This window comes from Bos indicus x Bos taurus, chromosome 14 (assembly GCF_003369695.1).
Source record: "Bos indicus x Bos taurus breed Angus x Brahman F1 hybrid chromosome 14, Bos_hybrid_MaternalHap_v2.0, whole genome shotgun sequence".
NCBI lineage: Eukaryota > Metazoa > Chordata > Mammalia > Artiodactyla > Bovidae > Bos > Bos indicus x Bos taurus.
This window is the reverse complement of record NC_040089.1, coordinates 36677965-36701928: the sequence shown is the minus strand read 5'-3', so window position 1 is coordinate 36701928 and position 23964 is coordinate 36677965. Positions and strand designations below refer to the sequence as shown.

Sequence of the window (23964 nt, the reverse complement as noted above, 5' to 3'; positions counted from 1 at the left end):
TTTTCTTTTAAATTTAATTAAATTAAAACTATTTCTTTTTTACTTATTTCTCATTTCATTTTGCTAAGTTTCCCCTCAACTTTTTATTGTGAAAAATTTCCTCAAGCCTTACTTTGAAAAGTTGAAAATACTACATAGATCAGAAATAAACTTTCTTTTAGATGCACTAACTGTAACATTTCACCACACTATTCTATAAAATCACTAAGTAAAATTCTGATTAGTTTTTAAGGATTTCTATTTCAAGTATTCTCCTTTATTTTAACAATGTAAGTCTATGTTTAGAGCTTCTCTGAAATACGCATACCTTCATTAGAAACGTTGATGATTTTTCATTTAGGACACAATTCACATAACTCTTAATTTTCTCCATCATGTGGTTATAGCTGAAGTGTTGAAAAAAGGAATGAAATGTATCTTTCTGAGAGATTATCGTAAGCAATTTCCTTTTAAAAGGCTAAAGAAAACAGAAGAAACATAAATCACAAATAAGATACTAGAAATTCTGTCATATTGTTTAACTGAAAAAAGTCACTAAGCCAAAACCCAAGATTTTACAAAATTTCCCATTTTAAATGCCCACCTATATATTTTTGACAAAAAAATTCTTATTTTACACATATATAAATATAAACCTAAATATCTATGATCAAGTTTAAGAAATAAAACATTATCTATTTAACTGAAGTCTTATTATCATAATCTGATGGCACTCCTTGTCCTTCCTGGCCTTCTTCTCAAGGTAAGCAGTATCCTGAGTTTAGAACTTAGCATATCCATGCATTCCTTTACACTTGTACTACATATCTACGCACCCATAAACAATGTATAGTATTGTTTAGCACGGTTTTAACTTTATACAAATGGTGTTATACTATGTGTATTCTTCTGAAACTTTCTTTATTCTGCTCAACTCTGTTTATGATATTTACCCACATTGATTTGACACTTATAGAATTACTAGTTACTTTCACTATTAAACCCTGGAGAAGGAAATGGCAACCCACTCCAGTATTCTTGCCTGGAGAATCCCATGGATGGAGGAGCCTGGTAGGCTGCAGTCCATGGGGTTGCACAGAGTTGGACATGACTGGGCAACTTCACTTTCACTTTTTTCACTGTTAAATAGTAGTCCATTGATCAAAAATATCATCTATTCATCTTTCCTTCCAGCCTGTGTAAGTATTTAGGCTATTTTCTATAATCCACAATTCTATTAAACATTTTTATACATGTCTTCTTGTGAACAGTACAAATTTTTCTTAGTTCTTTCAATGCTGATTGCATAATTAAGCTATAAAGCTTAAAAAAAAATTATCTCTCAAGCTCTATCTCAGAGCAATTTTCACAGTTGGGCCTGAATTTTTTTTGGTTTTTATTTTTTAAGTAAAGCTTCATGACTTTAAAAGCATATAGTGAAAGTAAGAACAGTTACTCTAGGGTATTTATCTAGAAGTGGAATTGCTGGAATGCATGCTTATTGATTTTGCTAAAATACTCACTGAAGCTGAATTACCAATTTATAGTCCTGAGAAGAAGGTATAGCAGTACTATAATTTCTCCACATTTTGAGCCAACTGTTGGTGTTCTAAGACATTTTAATCATTGCCACTCTGAGGTGTAGAAAATATTATTTCAAAATATTACTTGGTGCATGCGTGGTGCGTGTTTTAAGTTGCTACAGCTGTATCTGACTGTTTGCAACTCTGTGGACTGTAGCCCACCAGGCTCCTCTGTCCATGGGATTCTCCAGGCAAGAACACTGTAGTGGGTTGCCATGCCCTGCTCCAGCGGATTTTCCCGACCCAGAGACAGAACTGTGTCTCCTGCGGCTCCTGCATTTCAGGTGTATTCTTTACTGCTAAGCCACGAGGCAGCCCATATTACTTGGTACTGCTCTGATAACAAGTATTAGTGAGGTCAGCATTTTCTCTTTATGTTTACTGGCCATAAAATTTCCTCTTCTGTGAAGTACAAGCAGAGTGGATAGTCACCTCACAGTGCTAAGTTTTTAGTCACCTAAACCTAGGTTTTTAGTCACCTAAACTGACTTAGGTGAGTTTTTAGTCACCTCACAGTGCTAAGGCAAAAAAATTAGGGCAAGGAACCCAATTAACATCAGGTTTTCAGCTGAAATCTCTGGAGGAGTACATCCTAGGAACAAGGGCAAATTAGAGATAGAATGAGCCTTACTAAAAGCTCTGTTTCTCGATGAATTAAAGTGATTCCCCTCTCCCCCATACCAGTATGTGAAAAGGTACTCAGCTTCATTAATCATCAAAGAAACAGAAATTAAAACCCAATAAGGTAGCACTATCTCACTGCCAGAATGACTAAATACTTGCCAGAGTGACTAAAATGAAAACCACAGACATTGTCTGTGAAGCAACTGGAACTCTTTCACACTGCTGAAAGAACTGATATTGCTACTTTGGAAGACTGTTTCACCGTATCTACTAAAACTGAATATGTGCATATATTTATAACCTAACAAATCTATTCCTAGGTATTATCCAATAGAAACACATATAGTTGTTGTACAAAAGACATGTAAAGGAATCTAACAGCCAAAACCTGGAAATAACTCAAATGTCCATCAACAATACAATGGATAAACTGTAGTATATTTCTACAATGGAGCAATGAGAATAAACAAACAATTGTTATAAGCAATGCTGTGGATCTTTCTGACAAACAGAAACCTGCTATATGATTATATTATATAAAGTTGAGAAATAAGTAAAGCTAATCTTGGATGTTACATGTTAGGAGAGTGGTTACCCTTGAGAAGGTGGGAAGGACAGTGACTAGAGTGTGCTGGTGATGTTCTATTTCTTGATCTAAGAGGTCATCACACAAAGTGTGCTCCTTTTGTGAAAATACATCTACTTATGCTATAAGTATTCTACTAAAGGTATGCCACTGTTCAATTAAAAGTTTACTAAAAACTGTATAAAACTATGCTTACTTCTTTGATAAACTTAATTGACTCCCACACCACTTTGTTTTTAATACTTAAAAATTAACTTCTATTGACCTTGATATTACACATACACAGAAAGACTAGTGATCACCTAAGAAACCATTAGAAAAACAGGCAAGTTATAATGCATTCTTCCATACCTGTGCTGCTCAATATGGCAGCCACTAGTCATGCAGTCCTTGAAATGTGTGAGCCCTGAATTTAGACTTAAGTGTAAAAGTCTAATTATACTTCTAAAAAGTCTAAAAACACCTCAGATTTCAAAGACTTCGTATAGCTGTTGCTCAGTATTGGTAGGGAATTGGCCCCAGAACTCCCCTCTGATACCAAAATCTAAGGATGCTCAAGTCTTCTATATAAAATGGTGCAGTATTTGCATATATCCTACACACATCCTTCGGTAAACTTTAAAAATATCTAGATAACCTATAACACCTAACCCAATGTAAATGCTAGGTAAATAGTTACCAGAGTGTGGCAAACTCAAGTTTTTCTTTTTGAAACATTTTGGAATTTTCCCCCCAAATATTTTCCATCTGCAGTTGGTTGAATCCCTAGATATGGAAACCAGGATACAGAGGGCTGACTGTCCAAAAAAGGGAGTGCAAAATATCTCACCAATGCGTTTTCACATGGATTGCTAAAAAAAATTAGCTTTACTTGTTTCTTCTTACTTTTTTAATGTGGCCACTAGAAAATTTAAAAATCACATCCATCACTGGCATTACTTTTCTATTGAACTAGACTTTTCTTTTAAACTATACTGTTTAAAAGAGAAAGCATTTCTTTTCCCTCCCAATGTTTTTTCAATTTTTCTTATTCCAAATAAACAGCTCTAAAATCCTAATGTAAATAATTACCGTGTAAGAATTTGGGTCACCAAATACTCTTTCAAAGACTTCTTCTGCTTCCTTAAAATTGCCATTTTCCATGCAAACGGCTATAGCCTAAAAATCAGAATACAGACAAATCAGACAAATACATATCTTGGATTGCTTTTTAAAATATCTAATTGCTGTTTAACATTAAAATAACTCAGGTAAGGTTTAAACTACTTCATCTAAAATATTCTTACACAGTTTAACAATTCTGATTTGATAAATGATATATAATAGCTTTTCAAAGATGAAATAACTGTGGTCCAAAAAGACATGAAAATTTTTGACTAGCCTCTTCTATTTAATTAATAAATTCAGAGCTACATTATATATATTGAGGACTCACCAAAATAATAATTTTAAACAAAAGGGAAATAAGACAGGAGGCAGATGGATGGTATTTGAGATGATTAGGAGAGAGATATATATATAGGTATATAAAATTTGCCATTTAGGAGCCTAGGAAAATCACTAATAGAAATGCAGGAAGCCAGATGCTTTTGAATAAGCATTTTATAAACAGGCCTTTTTTATTTCCCCCAATTGATTAAAAAAAAGAAAACAAAACTATTTCGTATTCAGGTAAAGTCAGCAAAAACAAGACCAAGAGCTGACTGTGGCTCAGATCATGAACTCATTATTGCAAAATTCAGACTTAAATTGAAGAAGGTAGGGAAAACCACTAGACCATTCAGGTATGACCTAAATCAAATCCCTTATGATTATACAGTGAAAGTGACAAATAGATTTAAGTGGATTATATCTGATAAATGGAGTGCCTGAAGAACTATGAACAGAGGTTCATGCAACTGTACAGGAGGCAGTGATCAACACCATCCCCAAGAAAAAGAAATGCAAAAAGGCAAAATGGTTGTCTGAGGAGGCCTTACAAATAGCTGAGAGAAGAGAAGCAAAGGCAAAGAAGAAAAGGAAAGATATACCCATTTGAACACAGGATTCCAAAGAACAGCAAAGAGAGATAAGAAAGCCTTCCTACGTAATCAATGCAAAGAAATAGAGGAAAACAACAAAATGGGAAAGACTAGAGATCTCTTCAAGAAAATCAGAGATACCAAGGGAACATTTCATGCAAAGATGGGCTCAATAAAGGACAGAAACAGTACGGACCTAACAGAAGCAGAAGATATTAAGAAGACGTAGAAAGGAAACTCAGAAGGACTATACGAAAAAGATCTTCATGGCCCAGATAACCATGATGGTGTGACCACTTACCTAGAGCCAGACATCCTGGAATGTGAAGTCAAGTGGGCCTTAGGAAGCATCACTACGAACAAAGGCAGTGGAGGTGATGGAATTCCAGCTGAGCTATTTCAAATCCTAAAAGATGATGCTGTGAAAGTGCTGCACTCCATATGGCAGTGAATTTGGAAAACTCAGCAGTGGCCAAAAGACTGGAAAAGGTCAGTTTTCATTCCAATCTCAAAGAAAGGCAATGCCAAAGAATGCTCAAACTATCACACAATTTGCATTCATCTCACACACTAGCAAAATAACGCTCAAAATTTTCCAACTTAGGCTTCAACAGTACATGAACCGTGAACTTCCAGATATTCAAGCTGGATTCAGAAAAGGCAGAGGAACCAGAGATCAAATTGCCAATATTGGCTAGATCATAGAAAAAGCAATAGAATTCCAGAAAAATGTCTACTCCTGTTATATTGACTACTTCTGAGAAAGCCTTTGACTGTGTGGATCACAACAAACTGGAAAATTATTCAAGAGATGGGAATACCAGACCACCTGACCTGCCTCCTGAGAAATCTGTATGCAGGTCAAGAAGCAACAGTTAGATCTGGACATGGAACAAGGGACTGGTTCCAAATTGGGAAAGGGGTATGACAAGGGTATATATTGTCACCCTGCTTATTTAACTTATATGCAGAGTACATCATGAGAAATGTTGGGTTGGATGAAGCACAAGCTGGAATCAAGGTTGCTGGGAAAAATATCAATACCTCAGATGCAGACAACACCACCCTTATGGCAGAAAGCAAAGAGGAACTAAAGAGCCTCTTTAGTTGAAAGTGATGAAAGTGAAAGAGGAAAGTGAAAAAGCTGGCTTAAAACTCAACATTCAAAAAACTAAAACCATGGCATCTGGTCCCATCACTTCAAGGCAAACAGATGGGGAAACAACGGAAACAGCAACAGACTTTATTTTCTTGGGCTCCAAAATCACTGTAGATGGTGATTGCAGCCATGAAATTAAAAGATGCTTGCTCCTTGGAAGAAAAGCTATGACCAACCTAGACAGAATATTAAAAAGCAGAGATGTTACTTTGCCAACAAAGATCTGTCTAGTCAAAGCTATTGTTTTTCCAGTCATTATGTATAGATGTGAGAGGTGGACCATCAAGAAAGCTGAGGCCGAAGAATTGATGCTTTTGAACTGTGGTGTTGGAGAAGACTCTTGAGAGTCCCTTGGACACAAGATCAAACCAGTACATCCTAAAGGAAATCAATCCTGAATATTCATTGGAAGGACTGATGCTCAAGCTGAAGCTCCAGTACTTTGGCCATCTGATGTGAAGAACTGACTCATCTGAAAACACCCTGATGCTCGGAACGATTGAAGGAAGGAGGAGAAGGGGACAAAAGAGGATGAGATGGTTGGATGGCATCACCGACTCGATGGACATGAGTTTAAGCAAGCTCCGGGAGTTGGTGATGGACAGGGAAGTCTGGCATGCTGCAGTTCATGGGGTCGCAGTCGGACACGACTGGAGCAACAGAACTGAACTGATAGCCGATTAACAAACAATGTTGTGATAGTTTCAGGTGAACAGAAAAGGGACTCAGCTAGACTTACATGTATTCATTCTTCCCCAACACCCCTCCCATCCAGGCTGCCACATAACATTGAGCAGAGTTCCATCTGTTATACAGCAGCACCTTGGTGGTTATCCATTTTAAATATAGCAGTGTATAAACCGGCCTTTTTGATACCATATGTGGTTATAGGACCACCACTACCATCTGGATAGGCTTGTAAATTTGGGCAAACCTCTTGGGGTCTTGGTTTCTTAAAATGGGGAAAATTATAGTATCTATTTCATAGGGTAGTTGTGAAAATTAAAGAGTTACATATGAAAGTACTTATAAAGACAGCTGAGTGCCTAAGAATTGATGCTTTTTAATTGTGGTGTTGGAGACTCTTGAGAGTCTCTTAGACTGCAAGGAGATCAAACCAGTCTATCCAAAAGGAAATCAGCCTTGAATATTCATTGGAAGGACTGATGCTAAAGCTGAAACTCCAATACTTTGGCCACCTGATGCAAAGAACTAACTCATGTGAAAAGACCCTGACACTGGGAAAGACTGATGGCAGGAGGAGAAGGTGACTGCAGGAGGGGAAAGGGACGACATAGGATGAGATGGTTGGATGGCATCACTGACTCGGACATGAGTTTGAGCACGCTCCGGGAGCTGGTGACGGACAGGGAAGCCTGTGGGCTGCAGTCCATGGGGTTAAAAAAAGCGACTGAAGTGACTGACTGATGAAAGTACTTAGAACAATATCTTCAAATAGTAAGCAATATATTATTACATTTTTGCTATGTATTTCATGGTAACCTGCTCAACTTTATACTAGTATATTTAACAAAGGCTGCTTCCCCTAGACCTCCAAAAGTTTGGGATAATGATAGATCCCTTTGGCCTGAGTTGAAATTCTTAAAAGCAGCAGTCATGTTTTTGCCCATTTTCTTCAGGCTTAATTCTACTTGACAGTCACCACACGATCAATGATTAATTCTTGAGAACATGGGACACCACCTGGATTTTAGTTTAACTGTGAAAATCTTGAGAACGTGCTTTGCCTGTAAGCAAAACATATTTTCCCTTCTGTCTTTGGATGACTTTCTTTAGTTTCTCACTCTTCAAAAGGCCACTTGTAAAATTCTCTGTATCTATATAGTTAACATTTTACATTCTCTCTTTTTAATTTTACATTCTCTTAATCACAAAAATCCATTTCATTTTCTATCATTTGATAACCTTGAGTGGGAGAGCACAAACCACTGGTTTTTTAGGTTTAGTGATCTTTAAATAGATCTGATGGACTGTAGCCCGCCAGCCTCCTCTGACCATGGAATTTTCCAGGTAAGAACACTGGAATGGGATACCATTTCCTACTCCGGGGGATCTTTCCAACCCAGGGATCAAACCCATGTCTCTTGCATCTCCTGCACTGGCAGGTGGATTCTTTACCACTCACGCCACCTGGAAAGCCCGTTTTCCAAAGTGGGGGCAATATGCACTTAGGTAACAAACATTAACTCCAGTTCTTAGAGCTCATGTCAAATTTCTAAAGAGAATAATTATATTGAATTTTACTAAAGGTTCATTGTCCAACAGTAGCTCTTAGTTTCTTTAAATGTCATGCTTTTATTTTCTAGGAAAATAATAATTATAAACATAAAGAATACTCATACCTGAATTTTAATTAAATTCTCTATTTCTTCATGAAGCTTGTCATGCTCCTTTTCAATTGAAGCCCAAATCATCAGGGCTGATTCCAAGGGTGTAATTCGTTCATCACTTTCAAACTGTGCATCTTTTAAACCAAAATAAAAACAAGTACCTTAGAAAACTATGAAGAACTTAACTTTGTTAATTTTTTATAAATTACTTTCTTTAAATATTGACTGATTGTATTCTATTTGCCAGGCACTGCTCTTATATATGCTTGTTTAGGAAAGATTTTTCAAATTAATTTCCTCATTAAAATCAACTTAAAATAGAAAATGCCAGACAAGTTCATAAAACATTTGAAGCTTTTCTGTGCTAAAATATTTAGGGACTAGTTCTTGGTGGTTCAATAGTTGAGAATCTGCCTTCCAATGCAGGGGACTCAGGTCTGATCCCTGGTTTAGCACCTGGGATCCCGTGTGTTGTGGGGCAGCTAAGCCCACACACCACAGGTATTGGGCCCGCACTGAAACTAGAGAAAGCCCACACACCGCAACAAGAGAAGCCTGTGCACCACAACAAAGACCCAGAGCAGCCAGTATGTATACATATGCATCGATTTTAAGAGCTGAAAAAAACATAAGGTACCTTTACATAAGGTATCACAGTAACAGAATTCTTAAATGGTTTATAAGTCTAACTGCAGTGTAACAAACCTCAAATAGAAATCTGATCTTAGCATATACTAATTGAAATCCTTATTATATATTTTGTGGATATTTGAAACAGGCATTCAGGTTATCTCTCTACCAACATTCTTCCAATTATCAAGGCTTAAAAATCTAAGGAGTCACTGTTTTACTCCTGTTTCTCATCACCGTATCTGTTGCAATATATTATACAGTGGTTTTAAAAACTTCAGAGTTTATTCCAGACTCTATCATTTATCATCTTTGGGGTGCTGAAAAGCTATTTCACCTCTCTAAGTCTCAGTTTTCTCACCTATAAAATGCCACAATTGTAAATACTATGTGAATATTTAATGAGATAATATTTGTACTGCTGTTAAACTTTCTTAAAACAGAATTTTGATCAGGTTATCCTCATGAAACACTCACTGTGGCTGATAACTTGACAAATTACACACAAACTTCTCATTTCGAAATTCTGAACCTTCACCACGTGTGCACTAATCTATTCACTCAGTATATATTACAGCTCATTTCAATACTCATCTTTCCTAAGAAGTCTTTCTTGATTGACATTATCCAACCCTTCTTGCTAATCTACCTTCCTTCTTATAAATGTGACATACAGAAAAACTGTATGTATGTTAGATCTTAACTTAAAAGACTTTACAGTGTAGAAAAACAAGTATTGTATATTAACACATATATATACAATCTACAACAATGGTACTGAAGGGCAGGAATAGAGACTCAGATATAGAGATATGGACACAGCAGGGGAAGGAGAGGGTGGGACAAACTGAGAGCAGCACTGAAATATACACAGTGCCATGTATAAAACAGATAAGATAATGAGAAGTTGCTATATAGTGCAGAGAGCTCAGTCTGGTGCTATGTGACAACCTAGAGGGGTGGGATAGGGTGGGAGGTGGGAGGGGAGGTCCAAGATGGAGGAGACTTGTATCCCCATGGCTGATTCACGTTGTTGCATGGCAAAAACCAACACAACATTGTAAAGCAATTAGGCCTCAATTAGAAATCAATAAATCAAAAAGAAAAATGATAAAAAAACTTTACAGTGTAGACTTTCACTTTCAGGTAGGATGCATGAAAGTGAATGCACCAGGGCAACACTCTCACCATCACCAGAAAAAAAAAATGGGGACAAACTGCAGAATCATGTTGTTGAAGACAGGAGACAGCTGTGCAAGCTCTGAGAACTAGGTGGAATACATCCTAGAAAGAGATTCCTTCTCAGGTGAGCAGATGATTCACAGCTCTTTTCCTCCCTGGGCTACTTTGCTGAAAAGGCTGAAGATCCAGTGTGCTCCAGGCAGGGAGGCTTTACTGGGGTAAGAGAAAGAAGAGCTTCTGGTGGTTTCCTTGGGGCTAGCACGGTGGACTGGAAAACTAGAAGAACTGAAAACACATGGCTAGCATTTCCCCACAAAGCTTTTGCTGAGTTCTGGGGCAGTGCAGGAAGCTGGGGTGGAAAAGTACGGAAAACTTTCAGTTGTACAGATCTTAAGATAAAGTCCCATGAGAGGGTGGAGCCTGCCATAAACAAAAGTTTCCCCTTTAAGACATTTGCCATATTTTAAAACCAGGTGGAGCAGGTGACTATAAAGTTAATAAGGCAGCCACTGCTGCTGCTGCTGCTGCTAAGTCACTTCAGTCATGCCCGACTCTGTGAGATCCCATAGACGGCAGCCCACCAGGCTCCCCCGTCCCTGGGATTCTCCAGGCAAGAACACTGGAGTGGGTTGCCATTTCCTTCTCCAATGCATGAAAGTGAAGAGTGAAAGTGAAGTCACTCAATTGTGTCCGACTCTTAGCGACCCCATGGACTGCAGCCTACCAGACTCCTCCATCCATGGGATTTTCCAGGCAAGAGTACTGGAGTAGGGTGCCATCGCCTTCTCCGAAGGCAGCCATTAGCTATATGTAATTACTGGACAGTTAAAGCATTGTTAATCCAAATTGAGATGTACTTTGACTATGAAATACAAACCAGATTTCAAAGACGTACTGCAAAAAAATTAAATAAAATAAAGGTGGTAAAATATCTCGTTTTATATCAATCATACATTGACGTATATTTTAGAAATACTGGGTTAAATAAGACATTGTTAAAATTCTACCTATTTCTACTTTACTTAATATAGCTATTAGAAAAGTTTTGATTATATATGAGGCATACTTTGGGCTTTCCAGGTGGCACTAGTGGTAAAAGAACCAACCTGCCAATGCAGGAGATGTAAGAGACTCCGGTTTGACCCCAAGGTGGGAAAGAACCCTTGGAGAAGGGCATGGCAACCCACTCTAGTATTCTTGCCTGGATAATCCCATGGACAGAGGAACCTGGCGGGCTACAGTTCATAGGGTTGCAAAGAGTCAGACATGACTGAGTCGACTTAACTTGCATGCACATGGCCTACTTTATATTTCTATTAGGCAGTGCTGCTATACAACAACCACTAAAAAAATAAGCAAAAGGGTTATATATAGCTGAAAATCCAATATAAATTAAAATGAAATTTTAAATGCTGCCTGACTTATTTGAAATATACTGATTCTTGTTCACTAACCCCGGCCTATTATATCTAAGACGCGCTCTGGGGAACTTCAAGATTAAACCATGGAGTCACACACAAAATAGGAAATTTTTTGACCCTTTTTTGATATCTTAAAGACATTAGTCGTTTAGACTATGGTAACTGTGTGGTGACTCTTACTACTGCCACACATTACTAGCAACTATCATATTTGTAACCTCTTGTTGAGCTTGATTTCAGCACTTATTCAATAAGGGAATATGATTTAAACTATAATATCTCTTTCTCTTGTCCTCATAGTTTATTTTAGATTATAATGGCCAAGCCTGGCTCAGTTTATCAGTAATGGCTAATATTTACAGCACAGTCATTCTGACGCTACACAAGCCAGAACTGGATTAGTGAGAGTCCTGAAAGTGGTACTAACAGGCTGGGATCTCCTGTAACACAACATGTTCATAAGTAAACAGCTTCATGTAATACTGTCTACCACTAGAGACTGTTGGGAAAGCCTTTTGTAAATTGCAAACCCCAATATAAATATGCAATTATCTGCATCAGAAGATCCTTTAAATGACCATGCTGTAAATATTAACCATTAGTGATAAATCGAACCAGGCTTGGTCATTACAGTCCAAAATAATCTATGAAGACAAAGGAAAGAGATATTATAGCTTAAATCATATTACCTTATTAAAGTGCTGAAGTCAAAATCAAATGCTCAGTCGTGTCCAACTCTTTGCAACTCCATGGGCTGTAGCCTACCAGGCTCCTCTGTCCATGGGATTTTCCAGGCAATAGTCCTGGACTGGATTGCCGTTTCCTTCTCCAGGGGATCTTCCCAACCCAGGGATTGAACCTAGGTTTCCTGCATTGTAGACAGACGATTTACCATCTGAGCCACCAGGGAAGTCCAAAATCAAATAAGAGGCTTCAAATATGCTTGTTGCCAATAACGACAGTAGTAAGAGACACTAAAAAGTTACCATAGTCTAACTGAGTGATTATGCACTCAACTCCTTATTACAAAATTCAGACTTAAATTGAAGGTAGGGAAAACCACTAGACCATTCAGGTATGACCTAAATCAAATCCCTTACGATTATACAGTGGAAGTGACAAATAGATTCAAGTGAATTCTATCTGATAAATGGAGTGCCTGAAGAACAGAGGTTCATGCAACTGTACAGGAGGCAGTGATCAAAACCATCCCCAAGAAAAAGAAATGCAAAAAGGCAAAATGGTTGTTTGAGGAGGCCTTACAAATAGTTGAGAAAAGAAGAGAAGCGAAAGGCAAAGAAGAAAAGGAAAGATATACCCATTTGAACGCAGGATTCCAAAGAATAGCAAAGAGAGATAAGAAAGCCTTCCTACATGATCAATGCAAAGAAATGGAGGAAAACAACAGAATGGGAAAGACTAGAGATCTCTTCAAGAAAAATTAGAGATACCAAGGGAACATTTCATGCAAAGATGGGCACAATTAAAGATAGAAACAGTACAGACCTAACAGAAGCAGAAGATATTAAGAAGAGGTGACAAGAATACACAGAAGAACTATACAAAGAAGATCTTCATGACCCAGATAACTACAATGGTGTGATCACTCACCTAGAGCCAGACATCCTGGAATGTGAAGTCAAGTGGGCCTTAGGAAGCATCACTACAAACAAAGGCAGTGGAGGTGATGGAATTCCAGCTGAGCTATTTCAAATCCTAAAAGATGATGCTGTGAAAGTGCTGCACTCCATATGGCAGTGAATTTGGAAAACTCAGCAGTGGCCAAAGGACTGGAAAAGGTCAGTTTTCATTCCAATCTCAAAGAAAGGCAATGCCAAAGAATGCTCAAACTATCGCACAACTGTACTCATCTCACTCGCTAGCAAAGTGATGCTCAAAATTCTCCAAGCTAGGCTTCAACAGTACATGAACCATGAACTTCCAGATGTTCAAGCTGGATTTAGAATAGGCAAAGGAACCAGAGATCAAATTGCCAACACCAGCTGGATCATCAAAAAAGCAAGAGAGCTCAGAAAAACATCTACTTCTGCTTTATGGACTACACCAAAGCCTTTGACTGTGTGATACAACTATGGAAAATTTTGCAAGAGATGGGAATACCAGACAGCCTGACCTGCCTCCTGAAAAACTGTATGCAGGTCAAGAAGCAACAGTTAGAACTGGACATGGAACAACAGATTGGTTCCAAATAGGAAAAGGAGTACGTCAAGGCTGTATATTGTCACTCTGCTTATTTAACTTATATGCAGAGTACATCATGAGAAAGGCTGGGCTGGATGAAGCACGAGCTGGAATCAAGATTTCTGGGAGAAATATCAATAACCTCAGATATGCAGATGACAACACTCTTATGGCAGAGAGCAAAGAACTAAAGAGCCTCTTGTCCGTCTAGTCAAAGCTATGGTTTTTCCAGTAGTCATGTATGGACGTGAGTTGGACTACAAAGAAAGCTGAGCACCAAAGAATTGATGCTTTTGAACTGTGGTGTTGGAGAAGACTCTTGAGAGTCCCTCGGACACAAGGAGATTAAACCAGTCCATCCTAAAGGAAATCAACCCTGAATATTCATTAGAAGGACTGATGCTGAAGCTGAAAAACTCCAATACTTTGGCTACCTGATTGGGAAGAACTGACTCACTGGAAAAGGCCCTGATGTTGAAAGACTGAAGGAAAAGGAGGAGAAGGGGAAGACAAAGGATGAGATGGTTGGATGGCATCACCAACTCAATGGACATGAGTTTGAGCAAGCTCCGGGAGTTGGCAATGGACAGGGAAGCCTGGTCTGCTGCTGTCCATGGGGTTGCAAAGAGTCAGACATGACTGAGTGATTGAACTGAAATGAACTGAATGTTATCTTTAAAACAGAGTATATGGAGCATGGTTTCCTACCAGCAGCATCAGAATCATCTGGGAACTTATTGGAAATGTAATTCATCCTACCAAATCAGAAATTCATAATGGGGAAGGAGCTACATCATTCTGTTTCTTAACAAGTTCGCTAATTATTCTGAAGTAAGCAAAAATTTGAGAATTGTTGCTCCAAAAAGATAGGGATATTTCCTTTACTAGCTTTAAATATGCTTGTGTATAGATGTACAGGCCAAATACAAGTGGGAAAACTCTCAAAAAAACCCCGATAGCTCCCATCTCTTTCTGGAGAAGGCAATGGAAACCCACTGCCAGTACTCTTGCCTGGAAAATCCCATGGATGGAGGAGCCTGGTAGGCCTGCAGTCTATGGGGTCGCTAAGAGTCGACTAGGCGACCTCACTTTCACACATTGGAGAAGGCAATGGCAACCCACTCCAGTGTTCCTGCCTGGAGAATCCCAGGGACAGAGAAGCCTGGTGGGCTGCCGTCTCTGGGGTCGCACAGAGTCGGACACAACGCAAGCAACTTAGCAGCAGCAGCAGCATCTCTTTCTTCTCATCATCACACCTTCAGACATAGACTGAAATATGTTCCATATAAGATAAAAACATACTTACCAAGGGTTTTTCCAGCTTCAATTCTTGTCAAAAATTGACATACGTATATAGTTCTCAGTTGATAAGCTGTTAGACTGGACAGTCCATGAATAATAGCTGAAAGTGAATAAAGTAAATTTTATTAAAACATTAAAACAAAACTCCAAACTTGGCCCTGCAGTACCTCTGTGTGGTTTGCTGAGCAATAAATTAACGAACGTCACCCAAAGATTATCATAAATTTAGAACTGTATGCTTTATTCCCAATTTTTAAGAAATCAGAACAAAAGTGAGTAACAATGAACACTTTACCTTCAAAATAAAACTGATGTTTCATACACAGAATAATAAATCTTTAAAACTACGTACTTTCACAGGTACCACTCTGTACTAATGAAAAGGGAGATTTAGATCCAAACTGTAAAATATGCAAATCATTAGATGGAAACTTATTTTCTACCTTAAGATGCCTAACGTAATAGGAAATATATTACTCTCAAGGTTTCAGTTGAATGAGAGTCTCTTTAGTTTACAAAACTTTATTCTAAAACATGTATTTATATTAACCTCCCCAATATGTGAACACCCACCCAGTGTTATGCTAGGTAATGAGTACCTACAATGATGAGTAAACCATAATCCTGGTTTTCAGTGAGTTTACTATGTACAATGAAAGACAAAGATTAAATTAACTAGTCCTGCAGCTGCTAAGCAGATGAAACAAATATTTATTTTCATTGATTTCCTCAATTTTAATATGCCATAGCCTTACGCTATACTGGAGATTATCTGTACCAAATATAGTCATAAAACAACAGGATTCAAAAAGAGAACAAAACTTATATAAAATTTAAACACAACTTATTCAATATTTACAGAATATCTACTGTTGGCCAATGGTAGGGACTCATGACTGAACGATAGACAGCCCCCTAGGAAGGTCTTAGTCTGAAAAGACACAAATTAAACAAAAATGTAGGCAGGTGACTAACTAAAATTTTAATGTCATAAAGGGAAGTATGGTATAGGAGCAAAACAGAAGAAAAGCCCAATCTATTCTAGAGAAGAATTGCTCTTTGTATCTATTAGGCATAAAACAAAACAATGAAAATCTACTCAAGTTGAAGCCAGCTATCTGTTTTTTCCATACCTGTAATCAAATACTACTGACAGAAAGACACCAGAGGATCTAATGGCCAACAACAATAACAACTATATTTAAGCAATTACTAAAATACCAGGCACCTACTTTAAGCCCCGAGCAGTGGTTTTCAACTGGGGGTGTTGTGACTCTGTCCCCTAAGGGACACTTTGCAATGTCCAGAGACATTTCTGATTGTCACATTGAGACATTCTGATTGAGTGGGAGGGGGCTGCTACTGCACCTACCGGTTGAGGTCGGGGATCCTACAACGCACCAGTGACCTCCACCCTGTCCCCTCTTCACCCTCAAGCACACACAGAATAAAGAATTATGTGGTACAAAATGTCAACATGCTGAGCGGGAGAAACCTTGCTTTACAAATACCAGTTCATCTGCTTCTCTGAACAGCTCTATGAGGTAGACGCCATTATCACTACCATTTTACAGATGTGGAAACTGGTGGTATCAAGTCCCTGCTTCAAGGCTTGTGATGTTAAATAAGCAGAGCCAGGAATCAAACTCAGACAATTTACAAGGATTCCCTGGTGGTCCAGTGGTTAGGACTCTGTGCTTCCACTGCAAGGGGCACAAATTCCACCCCTGGTCAGGGAATCAGGGAACTAAGATCCCACAAGCTGTGCAGCCAAAAACACAGACATACACACTCACAAAAACAAACAAAAAACCACAGACAACTAACGATGGAGCCCAAGCTCTTAATCACAATCCTACACTGCCTCCCCCGATGGAGACAAGTTAGGAGTATCAGTCTGGAAAAGGCATTATCTGACACAAGTGAGGTGGGAGAACAATTCTGAATTTGAATGAAAAAGCTAAGAATTTCTAGTAAGCATCTAGAGTTGCATATGTTTACATTCTTGAAAAGTATAGTAAATGTAATTCTATAAGAGATAAAATGGAGCCTGTCAGTCAAAAATGGCATACAGAGACAATGTTAACTTCACAGTTTGTGTATCTGTCATTGATTCAGCGATGCAACTTGGAAAAGAGTTTACTCTTTCTGGATTTTGGTGCCTTTGAGAGTTGGACTGTGAAGAAAGCTGAGCACCGAAGAATTGATGCTTTTGAACTGTGGTGTTGGAGAAGACTCTTGAAGAGTCCCTTGGACTGCAAGGAGATCCAGCCAGTCCATTCTGAAGGAGATCAGCCCTGGGATTTCTTTGGAAGCAATGATGCTAAAGCTGAAACTCCAGTACTTTGGCCACCTCAGGCGAAGAGTTGACTCATTGGAAAAGACTCTGATGCTGGGCGGGATTGGGGGCAGGAGGAGAAGGGGACGACAGAGGATGAGATGGCTGGATGGCATCACTGACTGGATGGACGTGAGTCTGAGTGAACTCCAGGAGTTGGTGATGGACAGGGAGGCCTGGCGTGCTGCGATTCATGGGGTTGCAAAGAGTCGGACACGACTTAACGACTGAACTGAACTGAACCTTAAAATAATGGAGGTGACCTAGATTATTCCTTGGGTCTTGGGCGAGAACCTTAAAAGGTCTTTGTTTTTTGTTTAAATGACTTTTTTTTTTAGAATGCTTTTAAATTTACAGAATGTTGGGAAGATAATAGAGTGGTGCATGCAAGGTTGCTTCAGTCATGTGCAACTCTTTGTGCCCCATGGATTGTAGCCCACCAGGCTCCTCTGTCCATGAGCTTCTCCAGACAAGAATACTGGAGTGGGTTGCCATGTCCTCCTCCAGGGGATCTTCCCGCCCAGGGATCAAACCCGTGTCTCTTACATCTCCTGCACTGGCAGATGGGTTCTTTACCACTAGTGCCACCTGGGAAGCCCCAAGATAGTAGAGAGGTCCCATATAATACTCTCCATCCAGTTTACCCTGTTATTAGCATCTTACATTAGCATTGTTACATTAATTAACCAATATCGATACATTATTATCTAAAGTCCACCTTTACTCAGATTTCTTTAGTTTTTACTTAATATCCGTTTTCTGCTGCAGGTTCCCATCCAGGGTTCAGTTCAGTTCAGTCACTGAGTTGTGTCCAGCTCTTTGCGACCACATGGACTACAGCACGCCAGGCCTCCCTGTCTGTTACCAACTCCCGGAGTTTACTCAAACTCATGCCCACTGAGTCGGTGATGCCATCCAACCATCTTATCATCTGTCGTTCCCTTCTCCTCCCACCTTCAGTCTTTCCCAGAATCAGGGTTTTTTCAAATGAGTCAATTCTTCACATCAGGTGGTCAAAGTATTGGAGTTTCAGCTTCAGCATCAGTCATTCCAATGAATATTCAGGACTGATTTCCTTTAGGATGGACTGGTTGGATCTCCTTGTGTCCAAGAGACTCTCAAGAGTCTTCTCCAACATCACAGTTCAAAAGCATCAATTCTTCGGTACTCAGCTTTTGTCACAGTCCAACTCTCACATCCATACATAACTACTCATACCATAGCTTTGACTAGACGGACCTTTGTTGGCAAAGTAATGTCTCTGCTTTTTAATATGCTGTCTAGGCTGGTCATAGCTTTTCTTCCAAGGAGCAAGCATCGTTTAACTTCATGGCTGCAGTCACCATCTGCAATGATTTTGGAGCCCCCCAAAATAGTCTCTCACTGTTTTCATTGTTTCCCCATCTATTTGCCATGAAGTGATGGGACCAGATGCCATGATCTTAGTTTTCTGAATGTTGAGTTTTGAGCCAACTTTTTTACTCTCCTCTTTCACTTTCATTAAGAGGCTCTTTAGTTCTTCTTTGCTTTGTGCCATAAGGGTGGTGTCATCTGCATATCTTTATTGATATTTCTCCTGGCAATCTTGACTCCAGCTTGTGCTTCATCCAGTCCAGCATTTCTCATGGTGTACTCTGCATATAAGTTAAATAAGCAGGGTGACAATATACCTCCTTGATGTATTCCTTTCCTGATTTGGAACCAGTCTGTTGTTCCATGTCTGGTTCTAACTGTTGCTTCTTGACCTGCATACAGATTTCTTAGGAGGCAGGTCAGGTGGTCTGGTATTCCCATCTCTTTTAGAATTTTCCACAGTTTGTTGAGATCCACACAGTCAAAGAGTACCACGTTACATTTAGTCATCATGTCACTTTGGGCATCTCCTGGTTATAACAGTTTCTCAGTCTTTCCTTGGTTTTGACGACCTTGGGGGTTTTGAGGTATTTTGTAAACTGCATCTCTCTATTAGGATTTGTCTGATATTTTTCTCATGACTAGACTAGGGTTATGGGGTTTGGAGAGGAAGATCACAGTGGCAGAGTACCACTTTCATCACATTATATCAAGTGTACATGCTACCAACTATCACTGTTGATGCTGACCTTGAGTACCTGGGTGAGGCAGTATTTGTCAGTTTTCTCTACTTTCTTCCCCTTTCTATACTGTGCTCTATATAGCCCACATTTTAGGAGTGCGGACTTACACTCCACCTCCTTGAGAACAGAGTAGAAACATGAATTACCTGGAATTCTTCTGCATTGGACATCTGTCTCTTCTCCCACTTTATTTATCCCAGCATTTATTTACATCAGTGTGGACTTTATGGATGTTTTAAAGTAATTTGGGTTATAATCCAAAACTCAGTTGACCCTTTAACAATGAGGGGGTTAGAGACACTGACCCTCCAAGCAGTTGAAAATTCCAGTGTCGATCCTCTGAATGCATGGTTTAACCAACCAGATTGTGTAGTAGTGCAGTATTTACTACTGAGAAAAAAAAACTGGCTTGTAAGCAGACAGGTGCAGTTCAAATCTGTGTTGTTTAAGGGTCAACCGTATTTTCATTTTCTTGCTTATGTCTGCCAGGGCTATTGGGAACTCTTGCAGTTGGCTCCTATGCCCCTTTGTGCTGCCATAACTGTGGAGCTTTGTTTCTTTGGGGGTTTTGTTTTGATTTTAGTACTGCCCTACTTTTGTCACAAGATGCTCCAGGTTCAAGTTGTATATTTCCTGTCCCTGTCCTGGAATCAGGCCATTTCTATGGAAAATGGTATTGGAAACCAATACCTGAATGCACTGGAAGGACTGATGTTGAAGCTGAAGCTCCAAAACTTTGGCCAACTGATGAGAAGAACTGACTCACTGGAAAAGACTGATGCTGGGAAAGATTGAAGGCAGGAGAAGGGGATGAAAGAGGATGAGATGGTTGGATAGCATCCTGACTCAATGGACATGAGTGAACAAACTCCAGAAGACAGTGAAGGACAGAGGAGCCTGGTGGGCTGCAAAGAGTCAGACACCACTGAGCAACTGAACTGAACTGAACCCTGTCTCTAGTGTTATCTGTGACATAGGGGAAAGGTTGTTGGACTGGAAGATAAGGCAGATGTCTGGACCAACCCTCTTAACCTATCAATGCTTTAGGTTGTTTAGATCACTCCTCCATAAACTGAGATTTTACTCACCTCACTCATGGGATAACTGTGAAGCTAAAATGTGTCAACATGGTTTTCTGAAATATTTAATTTTCTATTAAATTCTATCTTGGGGTTGTGGTCCGCTGCAATAAGCTGAGAGCCAACTCCAATAAATATTAATACCAGAGTATCTTTCAGTTATCATTTAAAAAGCCAGCTAGCCTTCTGTAGGCATCAATATCTTTGCCCATCATTCACAGGCTTTCTTGCATAGGTGGTAGACTTCATTGTCAGTTACTTTCATTGTGAAGCCTATACTGAGCAGCAGGCTCAATGAGGGCTTCCCTTGTGGCTCAGCTGGTAAAGTATCCGCCGGCAATGCGGGAGACCTAGGTTCGATCCCTGGGTTGGGAAGATCCCCTGGAAAAGGGAAAGGCTACCCACTCCAGTATTCTGGCCTGGAGAATTTCATGAACTGTATAGACAATGGGGTCGCAAAGAGTCAGACACGACTGAGCGACTTTCACACACACAGGGTCAATGAGGTTTAAACAGCTCATAGAGTAATACAAAACAAGGTCTCAGTGACTTGCTAAAAGAAAAAAAAACCTTTTACAGGAGTACCTCAGAAAAAAGCAAGAAATGCAAGCACCCAGGAGAAATATCAATAACCTCAGATATGCAGATGACACCACCCTTATGGCAGAAAGTGAAGAGGAACTCAAAAGCCTCTTGATGAAAGTGAAAGAGGAGAGTGAAAAGTTGGCATAAAGCTCAACATTCAGAAAATGAAGATCATGGCATCTGGTCCCATCACTTCATGGGAAATAGATGGGGAAACAGTGGAAACAGTGTCCGACTTTATTTTTTGGAGCTCCAAAATCACTGCAGATGGTGACTGCAGCCATGAAATTAAAAGACGCTTACTCCTTGAAGGAAAGTTATGACCAACCTAGACAGCATATTGAAAAGCAGAGATATTACTTTGTCAACAAAGATCCCTTTAGTCAAGGTTATGGTTTTTCCAGTGGTCATGTATGGATGTGAGAGTTGGACTGTGAAGAAAGCTGAGCGCCGAAGAATTGATGCTTTTGAACTGTGGTGTTGGAGAAGACTCTTGAGAGTCCCTTGGACTGCAAGGAGATCCAACCAGTCCATTCTGAAGGAGATCAGCCCTGGGATTTCTTTGGAAGGAATGATGCTAAAGCTGAAACTCCAGTACTTTGGCCACCTCAAGCCAAGAGTTGACTCATTGGAAAAGACTCTGATGCTGGGAGGGATTGGGGGCAGGAGAAAGGGACGACAGAGGATGAGATGGCTGGATGGCATCACTGACTCGATGGACATGAGTTTGAGTGAACTCCGGAGTTGCTGATGGACAGGGAGGCCTGGCATGCTGCCATTCATGGGGTCGCAGAGTCGGACACGACTGAGGGACTGAACTGAACTGAATCCTTTTATCAACTCAACGGGTTATTCTCATTTTACCAACTAGTAAAATTTATGAATCTGAGAAAAACTGAGGAGCCCATGAGAGGCGGAGGCGGGATTCGAACCAACGATTGACTTCGAGCCCGGGGCCCTCAGCAAGCAGCCAGATCCCCGACCCCTGAGGTACAGCGCTGCAAACCAGGCCTCAGTCGCCCACCGCGGTTCCCGCTCCCGGCCCGGGCGCGCCCAGCACTCACCCTCGGCGCTGTCGCGAGTGCGATGGAAGTCGTCGGAGCGGCCGTCACGGAAAGCCCGGCAAAGCGAAACGCAGAGGAAATCGAGCATCCAGCCGGCAGCTACCGCCTCTGCCTCAGCCATCAGGCCCGCTTCCTCCTCCTCCTCAGGGACCCCCGGCTGTACCTGGCAGTCGAGCAGTTCTTGGCATTCAAACTGCTCCTGATCATCTGTCACCGTGTCCGCCACCCGCTCCCCCGGGGAACCTGCATCCTCCCCGTCCGCACGCCCTCGCGGGCTCTGAGCCGCAGAGGCGGTATCCTCCGCCATGTTAAACAGCTCGCGCAGCTTCTGGCCTTTCCGGCGCAGAGCGACTACTGGCTCGCGCCGCACGGGGCGAGCCTACGGCGGGAGGCCTCTTCCGCCTGAGAGAAAACACCAATCACACACCGCCGGGATGGGCGAGCGGCTCGAGCCTGGCTTCGGATTGGCCGAGACCTGCTCCAGCCTCTGCATGTTGAATTCACCCGCCACCCTGCAGCGCCGCTTTGTTGGTAAAGTAGACGAGTTCAGGCTAGACCCGGAGAGGACTGGAGGTGGTTTTGTTCAGTGGCTCAGTCGTGTCCGACTCTTTGCGACCCCATGGATTGCAGCACCCCCGGCTTCCCTGTCCTTTACCATCTCTCGGAGCTTGCTCAAACTCATGTCTGTTGAGTCAGCGATGCCATCCAACTGTCTCGTCCTCTGTTGTCAGTCTGCCTTTAGTCTTTCCCAGCATCGGGGTCCTTTCCATTTTAACTAACCGTATTGTTCTAGAGGATGTTGCATTTTAGCACAAGAATAGAATAGTTCCCCAACCTCCAGGTGGGGGAGGTGTTTTAACTAGAAAAAACATTTTTAACTTTTCCAGTTAAAATGGAAAAACATTTTACCCGTTTGTGCTTCAAAAGAGATAGATAATTAAAATGTCACTATTTTTCGAGCATAAGACTTTAAATCCTAGTGTACTCTTAACAGTTAATATGCAATCAGGAAGCAAAACTCTTTCAACAGACAGATTCGTGCTTTTCCAATCTTAAGGAGCGCCAGAATCAGTCCCGAGGCTTGTTGGGCATCACACCTATAATTTTTGTCCTGTAGGTTTGGATTGGGATCCTTGAATCTGCAAGTCCTTTGTTCGCAGGTGAGTGATACTAAGGCTGCCAGTTTGGGGACCAAATTTTGAAATTATTGCTCTAGAAAGAGTAGGTTATTATGGAAAAGAATTTCAGTCAGGACCTGAAATAGATGATTAAAATTCAGCTTGTACAACAGAAAAGTGAAAGTGTTAGTAGCCTCTGACTCTTTGCAACCCTGTGGACTGTAGCCTCCCAGAGTCCTCTGTCTATGGGATTCTCCAGGAAAGAATACTGGAGTGGGTTGCCATTCCCTTCTCTAGGGTATCTTCCCAACCCCAGGATCCAACCCAGGTCTCCCACATTGCAGGCAGAGTCTTTACTGTCTGAGCCACCAGGGAAGCCCCGTGGCTTCCTGTATTCACAACAATAAGTGAATACTTATTTTGAATTTTCAAACTTACCTTGGAGCACAAGAGGGGACTGAGGGGAGAGGAGCCTGGTTATGTTCTATTTTTCTATGTAGGTGACAGTTGCATCAGTGGTCACTTTATGAACATTCATGGAACATGATATATGCACTTTTCAGTATGTGAGTTATAATCGAATAAAAAGCTTCCTTTAAAACCCTGTTTATAACATATCCAGTGTTGTCAAACCCTTTATATTT

General features: G+C 40.4%; 1 protein-coding gene across 2 annotated transcripts in view; it reads right to left on the bottom strand.

Annotated features, from left to right (window-relative positions):
* The window catches only part of TERF1 (telomeric repeat binding factor 1), a 43205-nt gene extending 20649 nt beyond the window's left edge, over positions 1 to 22556 (bottom strand). The window contains exons 1-5 of one of the 2 annotated variants that reach the window (XM_027561173.1): positions 22203 to 22556; positions 15045 to 15140; positions 8316 to 8437; positions 3844 to 3930; positions 308 to 457 (exon numbers count right to left, since the gene is read on the bottom strand). In XM_027561173.1, coding sequence (XP_027416974.1) covers positions 308 to 457; positions 3844 to 3930; positions 8316 to 8437; positions 15045 to 15140; positions 22203 to 22509 — 762 coding nt within the window. In that variant the 5' untranslated portion in view covers positions 22510 to 22556. The remainder of the gene's footprint in view (positions 1 to 307; positions 458 to 3843; positions 3931 to 8315; positions 8438 to 15044; positions 15141 to 22202) is intronic. The other variant, XM_027561174.1, reaches the window with a different exon arrangement.
* Between the last annotated feature and the right edge of the window lie 1408 nt (positions 22557 to 23964).